Source organism: Pyrus communis, chromosome 15 (assembly GCF_041283825.1).
Source record: "Pyrus communis isolate YQ-2024b chromosome 15, ASM4128382v1, whole genome shotgun sequence".
Classification (NCBI taxonomy): domain Eukaryota; kingdom Viridiplantae; phylum Streptophyta; class Magnoliopsida; order Rosales; family Rosaceae; genus Pyrus; species Pyrus communis.
In genome coordinates, this window is record NC_142579.1 from 34,478,472 (window position 1) to 34,491,796 (window position 13,325).

General features: G+C 38.4%; 1 protein-coding gene across 1 annotated transcript; it reads right to left on the reverse strand.

Annotated features, from left to right (window-relative positions):
• Positions 1-894: 894 nt before the first annotated feature.
• Positions 895-11,173, reverse strand: UVR8 (Regulator of chromosome condensation (RCC1) family protein). Its single transcript, XM_068481099.2, has 12 exons — positions 10,524-11,173; positions 10,146-10,332; positions 9,583-9,729; positions 9,265-9,346; positions 6,934-7,089; positions 4,518-4,691; positions 2,915-2,986; positions 2,664-2,735; positions 2,434-2,552; positions 1,930-2,015; positions 1,746-1,798; positions 895-1,279 (listed from the first exon to the last, which is right to left on the reverse strand). Exons 1-12 carry the CDS (start codon positions 10,636-10,638, stop codon positions 1,193-1,195), a joined length of 1,350 nt encoding a protein of 449 aa, XP_068337200.2. The 5' UTR covers positions 10,639-11,173; the 3' UTR covers positions 895-1,192.
• Positions 11,174-13,325: the final 2,152 nt, after the last annotated feature.

Sequence of the window (13,325 nt, forward strand, 5' to 3'; positions counted from 1 at the left end):
TCATCCAACTCTATCAACAAAATTAAAGAAAAAAATGGCGAAAATAAAAATTATGAGCAATATAATAAAATAAACATTTTCTCCTTTACAGCCAATGAACCATATCAGTCTTTCTCTTTTTTTTTCCCCACCTGTCTCTTTTTAACATTTTTCTTCCAAATAAAATAAACATTTATTGACCAAATATGTACCAAAAACAGTCACTCAAAATATGAAAAATGTCTTCAACGATACAAAATCATTTGAAAGTCACTAAAAATATGAAGAATGTCTTCAACAATCAAAAACCAATTGAACGTTGTCACCAAGAAAAAGTTCAACGATCAAACCATTTACACTATATTTGGATGAAGAAGTTTAAAATTACTATGAAATTTTAAAATGACGAAAATTGAAATGACATGATTTTATTTTTTAGCATTTGTAAATTTTCTTGTTTGGTTAATCTAAAAGAACAATAAAATTGAATAAAGAATTTGTTATTTTTACGCTCTCAATCATAGAAATTGAATAATGACACATATTTACATGAAATTTAAACTCGGGAATTGAAGTCTCAAATTCCAAGTTTTTTTTTCCATTCTAAATTCCTATATTTATGAATCCAAACAAGAGAATTGGTGTATGTTAATTTATAAATTCCGACTTTATTCAATTTCTTAAATTTATTTCCCTCATCCAAACATAATTATATTTTCACTTTACGAAAATTTTAATAGCCACACGCATAGCATATAAAGTCGGGCAACCGTGTACTATCCCGACAGCTCTCAACAAAACACACCTGTATTTTGGCGTCCCCAGCCGACCTCACTAATCCCATCCTTTTGTGAGAGCAGCCGAAGATTAGGATGTCGATGCCCTTGTCAAACAATACGACAGTGGAAAGCAATATGAGAGTGGAAGAAAATGACCATAAGATTAGGATGCCGATGCCCTTCTCAAACAAATACTGCTAAACCCACCAGGGTATTTTGGTATTCTGCCTAGATAACACATCAGACAGGAGGAGTACATGCATTGTCTTTCCAAAGGTGCAGTAATTTATAACCAGAGGAGATGAGGGTACATGTTACTAATGCGGTCGACTGGTTTGATCGCTTACAGCATTTCGGGAATTTATAAGCCAGTAGGGCAGGTCATCCATGTGTCTTCATTCGTTTCACAGACTCACGTACGTTCTCTAAGACGGTCAAACCCGTATGCGTTTGACGTCGGTTTCAGGAACACTTGCATCATTACCATTCCCCCCGACTGAAGTAGATGCTTGCCCTCGAACCTGCATAAACAATCATGCCATTGTCAGTTACTTCTTTGTTGTTAACCTATCTTTGCAATTACATAAAATGTTATAACTCCTTTATCAAATGTTCTAATAGTATACTTCTTAAGCACATTTCCAAAATTTGAAAACTAACAGAATTTGATATTTTCGGTTTTGTTGGAAAGTGGTTCAGCTGCTGCATGTCGTATCCTTAGCTTTCTGGCTTTGGTTAGCAAAAAGTAACCTTCTTGATTTTCTATATGTTTCTGAGTTAAGAAACTTCCACGAGGTGAACCTCTATAATTTGATCGTCTTCAAGTGCCCAACTTTCGCAGTTGATTAAGGAATCAGATTCTATCAGAATCTGATGAAAACACGTTTTTTTCCCTAATTGCCTAAGTAATCTGAATCTCCATATGCCAACAACTATGTATCTATCTAATCCACTTGGATGTTGAACACTTATGAGACGCAAACTTACAGTTTCATCAGGAACAACTGCATATCTCTCCGATGGTGATACCCAAGTTTTCCCTGTTCAAAAAAGCAGAACAATAAACACAAAATCCAAAGCTATCGATAACGAACTTTTCAAGTCACCATAATATATTATACAGGAGAGGTTGCAAGTGAGGACGTGACACACAAGGAAGGGAGTACCGCACCTGTAGATGGATCAACTTTTGAAGATTCTATTTGTTGCCCGGTAGATCCATCAACACTCAAAGACTCTATAATCTTTGGAACATTCCTTCAGTATAAAATGTTTGTACATCATCAGTTTTGGGATTCCATAATGATTTTTTTTTCTTTTTATAGACACACAGAGCAATCTTATTGAGAGTGCACCAGTTACATATGATTCCAAGAAATAAATTCCCCTAAATAGCTAACAGCCTTAATTAAGCTAAAACTGCGTATAACCAGGCCTATATTAACGACAATATCAATAAGCTAAATGAGTATAATTTGGTCAAGATACTCATGATTTTGTAAACCAATTTTGGATGCTATATGTGGTGATTCAGAAACCTATAAGCACCATGTATTGTTGCTTTACTAATGTTCCCAAGAGCTTAAGCTCCAATGTGGAGCAAAAATTATCCCAAATTCTAACATATATTAAACAGATATATGGTGAGGAATTCAAATAAATAGATCAAAATTACCGATCAACAGATTCCCCATGCCCAAGCTGTCCATTTGTACCTCTCCCCCAGGAGAACACATTTTGTCTTTCAGTAACAGCAAGTGTGTGTCTCCATCCACAAGATATTTGAACTACTTTCTGCCACAATGCAAGATGGATCATTAGATTCATTACCAAAAAAGCTCCCAGATGACAAGTCGAAAGAAGATAATCTCCACCAAACAGAATATTACAGAAATGAGAAGGTACCTGCTCATGAGGAAATTTAACTTGCACAGGAAAACAGTGATCAATGTTGTCACCCGCTCCAACTTGTCCAAACTGTCCACAAAATAGAAAAAGGTAAGTAACCAGAAGGGAAATGGGGAACTGACTTGCTATTTGATAATAAGATGAAGTGACAGAAAAGTAAAAGCTTAAAAGGGAAAGGAAAAGAAAAATTATTCATGAACCAGGAAAAATTATTTATAAGTGAAATTAAGGGAACAGAAACCAGAAACCTTATTCCAACCCCAGCCATAGAGTATTCCGTCAGATGTGAGTGCCATGGTATGCCTCCAACCGCCAGATGTCTGGTAAGATACAAGCCAAAAAAATTTTAACACAAAGGACTGAAATCAACAGTTGCTTCTATCATATCCAAGTGAATTCCTATCCAACGCCAATTACTCTTAACAATGCTTCATATGCCTATTAGCATGAGTCAGTGCATAATCTAGCAGAGGAAATATATTTCCCGAAGTAAGTTCAATGAAATTAACCCACATTCAGACTTATGTGCAAACAGAGACACACACACACACACACAAAGTCTACCGCTTTAGCCTTTGTTTTTCTTTAGGTAGCAAGGAACAATAGGTGGCCAATGGTTGTATAACCTAAACATTGTGACCCTCATCCCCTGCAGATGCACAAGGGACAGATATAGTTTGAGATGCATGTGTTGGGCACTATTGTGGAGTGGTCAGGTCCCCAAAGAAGAGGTTACTGTTTGAATGTGGAGCGTATTCGATTGTATCATTAACTTACTCATACATTTGATTGTTCCATCATCTTATTTGTGTCGATCTATCCACCTCCAAGGTAGGTATTGACATTATTGAATAGAAACTCCTCAATCATCTATATATGTCATAGTAATGGGTTTATGCTATCCAGTTCATCAGTTAGTGATAAATCTAAAACAAGAAGGGTTGTTGACTCGTGTCAGGCTCGACCCTACCAAAAAGATAACGATCAGTAAGAGAATAATGTTTGGCAATGCACCCAATAGCCTATTCCCTACAAGGACCTTGGAAATGTTTCAACTTTCTAATTTATAAACGGTTCATAATGTTGAATGGCATGTTCAGATCTCTTGATCTGAAAACAACATGGTATACTGCTAGATTGTGATACAAACCAGCAAGAAGTCTCATTAAGGAATATCTTTAATGAAGATGCCAGCTAAACCAGCTGCAAAGTATGTTCTTGTGGGAAATGGACCCAATGGTTTATACTTCCCGTCAGTAGCTCATAGACCTATGGACCTTCAAAAACCAAAAAACAAACGTATCTTCTTGTGGGAAATGGACTAAATACCTATTTCTGGAGAAACTAGAATATTGAAGAATTGTCTAATTTTAGAGCAGCATCCTGCAGAATTAACTTTCACCCATGTCCGCAAGACAATTCGACTCGTCTGAATGAGCTGGAAATCATCTGGACACATCGTCCAGTAGGTTTTTTGTTTTTCGTTAAAGTATTATGGGATAGCTTTTCGTAATACCGGATTTGTTAGATTGACTATTAGACAATCTTTGGACCCTAAAAATCTTGAGCAGTTAGGGAATGGGCCAACAAAGACAGATCAATCCCATGTAGTTGCAATTTAACAAATAATACAGGTGTAGAGAAGATAGATTTCAAGCTCAAGACCTCATGATATAAGAGCTCTGATACCATACGTGACAACAGCAGATGCCACAAGGGAATGAGAAAACAATAATACCAAATTAACAAAAGACAAGGCAGGAAACTTAACTCAAAACTAGCACCAAAGTTGCTTGATCTTAATACAAATCAATGAAGCATTATATCAGAGTCTAAAAGCTAAGAGATCACCTCACAAATAAATTTGTCACTCAAGGCTTCTAGCTTGTGAGGAACAAGGTGGTCCTCAAAATCCCCATGCCCTAGCTGACCATATTTGCTCCAACCATATGTGTACAATCGACCCGATGAGGAAACAGATATCGTGTGCCTCCACCCACACGCAACCATAACCATCTTCTCACTCTGCATTTTTAGAAGTCACAAATTGATCTGTTAAGCAATTGAGAAAGCAAAGGCAATAGAGGGATTTTAACCAAGTAGATTTGAATGAAAGTAGGACATTTGCAAATATCAACCTTATAATATAAGAATCTAGCATAAATATACCCCTATGGTTTGATGAGAGGAGTTTTCACGTGTCGCGTTATTAGAGTTTTGTAAGAAATACTAAATAAAAGCCTCCAACTACAACCTGTGAGGGTGCAGATATATATCATCACATCCCATAACACCTAAAAATGAATTATTAGGGTACACTTGGTAATATTTTCGTTTTGGTTTTTGCTTAAAGATAGAGAAGAAAAATGAGGGGAGAGAGATAAGGATGATGGATGTGAATGGGAAAGATAAAATGTCTGTGACCTAAACTGCTGTGAGATTACTACACAATTTAAACAGTTTTTTTTTTTTTTTGTTAAATTAAGTTCCATCTATTCTCCCTTGTTTCTATTTTCCCCACTATCAGATTCCCTTTCTCCTGAATGTTTCCCCTTGTAAAATTAGAAAGGGAAAACTAAAAACAAAAACCTAAACATTTGATAATGAGGCCATTAACTGTCTAAATTGTTTACTTTGTACCAAAAAACTAAGCTCCTCTCTCATATTTTCAATTCACATAGATTTCACCAATTGTCTGCCACCTCATAAAAGTGATAGGCTCAAGCATATCTTTTGGTTCCTCTATTGTAGCATAAATTCAAAATAAACCCTATAAACCCTCAAGGTTCTATTCTTTTTGATAAGCAGATCCCTTAAGAATAATAGTTATATCAGTAACCTATTCTTGGGTAAGCCATTCACTTAAGGATGCTATATGGAACCCAACGTTTTAAAAAAACTATATTGAGACTAGCCTATGCATTTATTTTGGGCGGGGCTATGAAGAAAATGCCTCTGCCAAGCGAGAGTGAGCTATAGACTAGCCTAGGGGTTTGGGAGGTGAGCCTGAGGCATTGCCGAGGCGCCACCTAGGCGCTTTAATTCTTCTTTTTTAAACAGCCCAAACCCAAAACAACGTTATTTTGGGGCAGGGTTTTTATAAAACTCAAAACTCTTTTGTCTTCTCCCACCTTTGTTTACTTCAAAATTCCCAGACTCAAGCCGACGCTGCTAATCTCCAATCTCACCCGTCAATTTCCCACAAGTTTACAACAAATGTTTAGTTTTAAATTTAAGGTTAGGGTTTCTCACCATTGAGGTTTATGAAAAATTGAGAATTCATGCTAATTTTATGTTTCTAACTTGGTTTCTATTAGTTTATTGTATTTTTTTATATAGTTATGTATATTAAAGTATTATAATAATTTCAAGTACTGTGAGGCGAGCCTATCCATGGATTGCCTTGGCTTCGCCTTCTCTTTTTAAAACATTGATGGAACCATAGAGTACAGTGATCAGGTATATTCTAATGCAGGCTGTCACCTTCCAAAACAAGATTTCCAGTTGAAATCTGTCTGGAACAATACTTCCCGTTGACACCATCCCTAATCATATAGCTTTCCAGCTAAAGGGGCAACTCGTGTTTCTGTTGCCTATAAAAGCAGAGCCTGCTTTGACAATACTAGACAACAAAGCACATCCATTAGATGGAGCCCTGGCACGGACGCTGAAGCACCACATTATCTCTCTTCCAAAGCCTAATCTCTAATCCTTTATGAACCTCCCCGATTACTTAGTTTCAAGACAATGCCACTTTGAAAGATCCAATTCTCATCTGTAATTTCAACGTAGTACAGATGCAGAAAGAAAGGAAAACAATCTAATGAACACAATATGCATTGTTGGGGGGCTATTACATTGTCTGATGGTAAATTGTCCCCAAAATTGAGCAAATTCTATTTGCACCTTAAGGACATAAACTATACTAAAATACCCCAACGCAGGGCTTACCGTCAGATTTCTAACAATGCCATCCAATATTCCATTAGATAATCACATGATGGGCGCGTGTCTCACTTTTGAGGCAAATTTTGACTATTCACGAACTTGCCCAACCCCCAAAATCTCCAAATTCCATCTTTTTCTTCCCTTCACTTTTGCTTAATTTTAGTCAGCATAAACCCTACTTAGAGATGTTGGGGTTCAAGGGGTAGATGGAAGTTTACCCTTCTGTTAACAATATTCGGTTTCAGATCACATTTACTTGATATCATAAATGATGGCTAAAATCAGAATAAAATAAACAGCACCAGATCTTAAGACTTACATTAACCATAGAAACCCTCTCCGGAACCATGCGATCGTTCCTATCGCCTAGGCCCAAGTTTCCATATCGGCCCCAGCCCCATCCATAGAGCGACCCATCTTCTGTGACAGCTGCAGTATGTTCAGCACCAGCAGCAACCATTTTGACAGATAACCCCTGCGACAAGATATGAAAAAACTCATTGGATAACCATTTCAGGGAGGTAGGCCAAAACAGTAGTTTGTAGGAAGATAAAATAAACCGAAATGACATAAACTTGAATTACAACAGATTGGTGACAGAGGTATCCAATCAAAGCTCCCAATTACTGAAGGACGATTACAAGAAAGAAAGGAACAGCCCTAAATTTATTTAACAGTGAATCACATAAGAATGTGAAAATCTTATTCTTGCCCCTACAAAATTTACTTCTCCACCTTGTCTTAAATTTTTTTTTTTATTGTTTACATCCAAAAATTAGTCAAACCTCACACTCAAGAAGAGTATTTGCCTTCTTAAAAGCCCCAACACCCATGTCATCCACAACCATAAAAAATAACAATTTCTATGCAAAATGAACTTGGATCCAAATAGTACCTAACCCAAGGTTCCAACTTGTGCTACAAAAAGTAAAGCAATGGGAGCTCAATATTGACAAGTCACCAATCTAAGAGTAAAATGTGCAAGAACACTGATCCTAAACCTGAAAGTAACAAAACTAAGATATGCAACCCGACTAGACATTTGGGCTTTTAAGAATACTCCAGACTATGAGGCAGTGATGATCAGACTGCGGTTTGATTAACATTTAAAAGTGAAAAAAATTGAAAGTCTAAAGTGATTGCCTACTAATTGTCAGTTAACAAATAACGGATGCGTGACATGGGATGAGAAAACAGATGCCAATCAAAAGTTTGAAGAGAGATTCAGCATATCTCTCAAGAAGATAATGTCAAATCAGATCAATTGGCATCTTCAGCCCAAAGGCTTGATATATCTTGATCAGCATAATTCCAATATTAGTGTTATAGAGGGAGTCATCAAAGAAAATAATGAAGCAACATGCTGGATGGATCTGGTTATTAAAGATCTTGAAAGCTGAATGAAGCCAAACTAAGAACAGTACCACCATTGTGTATCACCAACTCTGAAACAAAACAAAAAGAAAACAAACTAAAAGAAAACCAATCATAACCAGCCGACCCCACTTAGTGGGATAAGGCTTGGTTGTTGTTGTATAACTTCACGATTAAAAGCATCCCAAAAAAAAAACAAAGGCACTTCATTTTTTGAAAAGTCAGTTGATTCTCTCCGTCAACCGTTGACATTTTCAGGAGACAAAAGAGGGTAAAATTCCCGTAAAAATAAACCAATTACTTCTTACAAGTCAGAGAATCATAATCACCAAGCAGAATAGCATAGAGTGGAACTTTTCAGTTTCACCAGAATGAACAGAAATTCCAACCATTCAATGCAGGCCAATTGGATGGCTTGATAGAAGTCCAAGTCAGACCACTAGACATTGTAGTAAAATACCCAGAAAAAAACATGCAGATACATGAGAACATGGTTTCGACTTTCGACCCTGAGAAGGCAATCCACAAATCAAAAGTGTGGGATCGTGAAGGCTGAATATCTATATCAGTAGTACAGACTCACAGTCAAGCCGGAAGCACAGACAAAGTCTTCTTATTAAATATTTTTGAAAATTTTCTGCACCGTTGACATGAATGTCAATCACACATCAGTGTCTACAAAACTCAAGCCTTGGAAAAAATGATCCTTCCAGCAATTGGAGTAAGTTGCCATAAACTACTCAGTTTGCTGCCCGCATAAAAAATTTGACCAACACAGAAAATAAAATGGAGAAAAATATTGTTGATTCTCTCAGCTTTACTTTTGTTAGATAAATAAGATTAGGGTGGTTTTTAAAGAAAATAATAATTATTGAGTCTCCTCTAAGCCACGAAGCTATGAAAAAATCTGCATTTTACAAGCACACCAAGCTTCTAAACCGTTTTATGCTTTGATAATTCAACAGAACCAAGGACATGAAATAGAGTACAAAGTAGGAGTACAAAAGCACTGCCCTTTCTCTAAGATCATATCCCCTACTTGACATCAAAGTTTCCTTCTACCCATCCAATCTTTTCTCACTTTTTCTACCTCTAGTTCCCAAAAAAAAATTAAGAATAAGGGTTACCCCTAATAAGGGAACCCCAATTCTTTCTTCAAAGTTGAAGCACACGAACACCTTCAAGGGCCCAAGTTCTGTGTCTCCTAAATTTACTTAATTATAAGTGTAAGAGATTAAGACCTAACAGGAAACCAGAAACAATGTAACTAAAATACCTGAAACGCTTGAATTTTCTGTGGCACAAGAGAGTCTTCTGTGGTACCAAGACCAAGTTGACCATTTTGATTCCGCCCCCAACTTGAACAAAATGTGCACCAAAAACAAATCATTAGATCAATATTTGTATAACCCGCATGAATCACAGGTGTGGGAAAGACAAGGGCGTCGGGACAAAAAAGAATATCGTAAAGGAGATATACCATGACAGAAAACTATTGTACGCGACATTGTAACTTAGAAAGCAAGTTACAATTTTAAAAATAGAATTGAGAGAGGGTGGAGAGCGAGAAAGGGTTTTAGAAAGCACAACTAACCTTTGCACCTCACCTTCCATTGTCACTGCCAAACAATGACTGTCCCCGCAAGCAATTTGCCTTATCTTAATACCATGTAATGCTTTTATTGGCTGAGGTGTAAACAAGTCACTAGAATTACCATGACCCAATCTCCCAAAGTCACCCCTGGAAAATAGTAAAAGACTTCATTCTTAACTTCTTATGAAGCTATAAGAATGCAAGGAAACAAAAGCCGAACAATAACATAACTCAACTGAATGATGCCCTTATTACAAATACAACCAAACAACGATAATCTTTCTCGTTGACGCATGACATATCTCACTGCTCTATGAGAATTATTCAAACCTTAACACAATATATTCTTATATTTACATCAATAATAACGACATCAATAAAATAAAAGTGTGAAATCAAACAGGAATGGAAGCATGAGCACTGGCGCCTATAGAACGTTGCGGTTAGGATTGTAATCTTCAGAAGATAGCGTGCGATATATTATATACCAAGTTTTTAAAAACAGGCAAACACAAAAAGAACGCACTGGAAAAAAACACAAACTTGGAAGATATAGAACAAACCATCCCCAACTATAAACTTCCGAACGAGAGTTGGAGTAAGCAATTGTATGATCAGCTCCACAAGTAACAGACGCTATTTCATGGCCGTCCAGTGCGCTCAAATGCGTAGGTAAAAGTCGGTCCTCGGCATCACCATGGCCTAACTGCCCATCCTCTCCTCGTCCCCAGGAGCAAAACACATTTTCAGCTGCACATTACCGACAAAACCATTACTTGTCCATGATTTGCAGGAGGATGACACCGAACAAGTTAAGAAGTAACGGCAATTAGCTAGGATATAAATTCAGCAATCAAATCAACCAGAAGGATTGGCTTTTGGCGGTGGGGATTAGAATTCGGATTCATGAAACAAACAAACAACTAGTAATAAAATCTTACAGAGAAGAGCAACAGAGTGACTGGCACCGGCGGAGATGAGAAGAACGCGGCGAATTGGAGTTGGAGGAGCAGAGACTACTACTTCGCTCCCTCCCGCTACCTCCTCCTCTGCCATTTTCGCAACCTCTCGGGCGGACGACGGACTTCCAAATTCCCACAAAATAATAAATATCTATGTAATTATGTAATCTAAAGAGAGAGAGTTGGGCCTGTGGGAGTTTAACAGTTAACTGTAATGAGGTGGGTGGAGTGGTTAGGAATGATGAATTGCTTGTCCAGAAAAAAGTGAAAATTAATTAACTCTGGGAAGCAAAGAAGGAGGTGGTGGGATGGTGGGGTGGTAAATACTAACTAGTCCTCCACCCAGAATAGTCCCGACTGAATAATTACAGTGGAAGGGATAGGACATGTGCCCTTCAATCAGTGAGCTTAATCCGGGGGCTAGTAGTACGCAGTACTATTTTGTGTTGCTCCTCCTAACTTGTACGGGATGATTGAATTTGAACCAAACGGAGAATACAAGGGGAGAAGAGAAGAGAAGAGGAGGAAATCGTAAATAATGGTGCGGAACGGATGCATCGGCATTCATTGCGGCGGGGCCCATCTACTTGCCTTCTCAACCACATGTCCGTCTCTCTGTCCACTCGTTTACCGGCTTCCTTCATCCGCTTTCACATATGATCACGAGGCGTTAGACGTGCGATAGAAGTTGGCAACTCCACTCCATTCCACTCCAATAACTATAATTAAACCCCAAATCGAAAATTTACACGACGGTTACTTATAACCATGAAATACGTAAAATTTAATGCTTGAAACCAAACCATTTAGATCTGTTACTTGTGGGGAGCGGATTTGACTGATTAAATAAAAAATAAAAAGAAATGAGTGAAATGGCACGGCTGCCAAACAACCCTATATATTTTTTGGACTATTGAATTGTAGTTGGAGCTTCAGAAACTCAAACCAAACAATCCTCGATCGATCGATCTCATACGTCGGGGCATATAGCTGGATGTTTGCTGCAACACAACACTTGCATTATCATTTGCAATATTTTTTGCATGTCGTCCTCGTCATTTTTGTACGTAAGTTCAGTAGAGAAAGCAGATTTTTCTTGTTGTGCCTTGGCCCGTTCGTTAGTGCGGAACCGAGATTCAAATTACAACCTCACCAAAATCACACACAGTTGAACAAAATAAAATACAAGAAATAAAGACACCGAGAAATTTACGAGGTTCGGCAAAACCTGCCTACGTCCTCGGAGAGATATTGCTCTTCACTATGAGAAAAACAGTACAAGTTACACATGAGTTAAATCGACATAACTCAATCCCATATCCCTTGTACACCCACTCACAGAATTTTCCCAAGAGCCTCACTCTACCCCAAGAGTTCTTTCACTAGAATACTTTCACTCTAGCTCTCTTGATTTCTCTCACCCTTACCCATGGTAGAGCCAAATGCTCTCACCATCTCTTTGGATGCTTTACATCTCTTCATCCCTCTACAACTCTCTCTTCACCCGTGCCCCTTCTTATGCCAAATAATTATGGCTTTGAAAAAGCCACAAAACATGGAGCAATTTAAGCCACAAAACAAGCCACAAAACAAGGAAACATAATCCTCATCATGATGTTCCCTCATCACTATTGTTTTGTTTCCTAGCCTAATTTGGCCACTATCCAACAATCTCCACCTTGGCCAAATTGTACCAAAGTCCATTGGCCTTACGTACCAGCATGCACACTCTGAATCCACCTCGTTGGTCCTGTTCCGATTCAGTTACTGCCAATGCATGTGCAGCTGCTGCAAGCTAAAAATCACCATTTAGCTTCAGACAGGATCTCAACACATCATCGTCTCCTCCAGCAGGTTTTCCTCCTCTTCATTGTCTGCAACCTGGAAACTCGTCAGCGCGCCTATTTCCAGCAACAACCCATCGAGCCAGACAAAATTCCCACATTTCCTCCTACCTCAGGACCTTCTCATCACCTGTGAATCCCATAGCTCCACCTGCTGCAAAACCCCTGCAACACTTGAGACTAAACATCACCAGGAGAAGTGTTGCTTCGAGTACCTAGAGGGCATACTCAAAGTCTTCCACCACAAACTTGCTAACCCGTAGCACTGTGGACCCTTGCCTCCGGAACCGGATCCGAACCTGCTGTCTCTCTCAGATCCTCTTTCCAATTTTCTTCCACGATTTCAACCTTGAATAGCTTAAGCAGTCTTGTGCCCACCATCATCCATGGTCTCTTGTGTGTATCATTCCACACCAAAGAAGCTTGCACCTGCTCCAAACTTACTGTTTCTTTCCTTGCAGTAAAGTTTCACAAGGTTCTCGTACAAATCTGAAAGTGAGGTAAGAAGAAAGAGGCCTTTGTCTTCTTCCTCAACATCAACTTTCGCAGTTGATCCAAGCATCCCTAAACACGGCTTCCATTTCTTCAGGCTTCCATTACTCTCCTTTACCAAGAGCAAAACCGCCTCTCCCTTTAAACTGCTCAACTGAAAATTCCATGGTGAACAACAAATCTGGACCTCCCACGAACCAAAGCCCCCAACGATGCTCTGATACCAATTGTTGTGCCTTGGCCCGTTCGTTAGTACGGAACCGAGATTCAGATTACAACCTCACCAAAATCACACACAGTTGAACAAAATAAAATACAAGAAATAAAGACACCGAGAAATTTACGAGGTTCGGCAAAACCTGCCTACGTCCTCGGAGAGATATTGCTCTTCACTATGAGAAAAACAGTACAAGTTACACATGAGTTAAATCGACATAACTCAATC

Coding starts and splice junctions, on each gene's coding strand:
- UVR8 (XM_068481099.2), bottom strand. CDS start 10,638: ATGGCAGAGGAGGAGGTAGCGGGAGGGAGCGAAGTAGTAGTCTCTGCT. Junction 2,987..4,517: donor GTGACAAATTTATTTGTGAG/GTGATCTCTTAG, acceptor GTATCTTACCAG/ACATCTGGCGGTTGGAGGCA. Junction 2,553..2,663: donor TTAAATTTCCTCATGAGCAG/GTACCTTCTCAT, acceptor GCATTGTGGCAG/AAAGTAGTTCAAATATCTTG.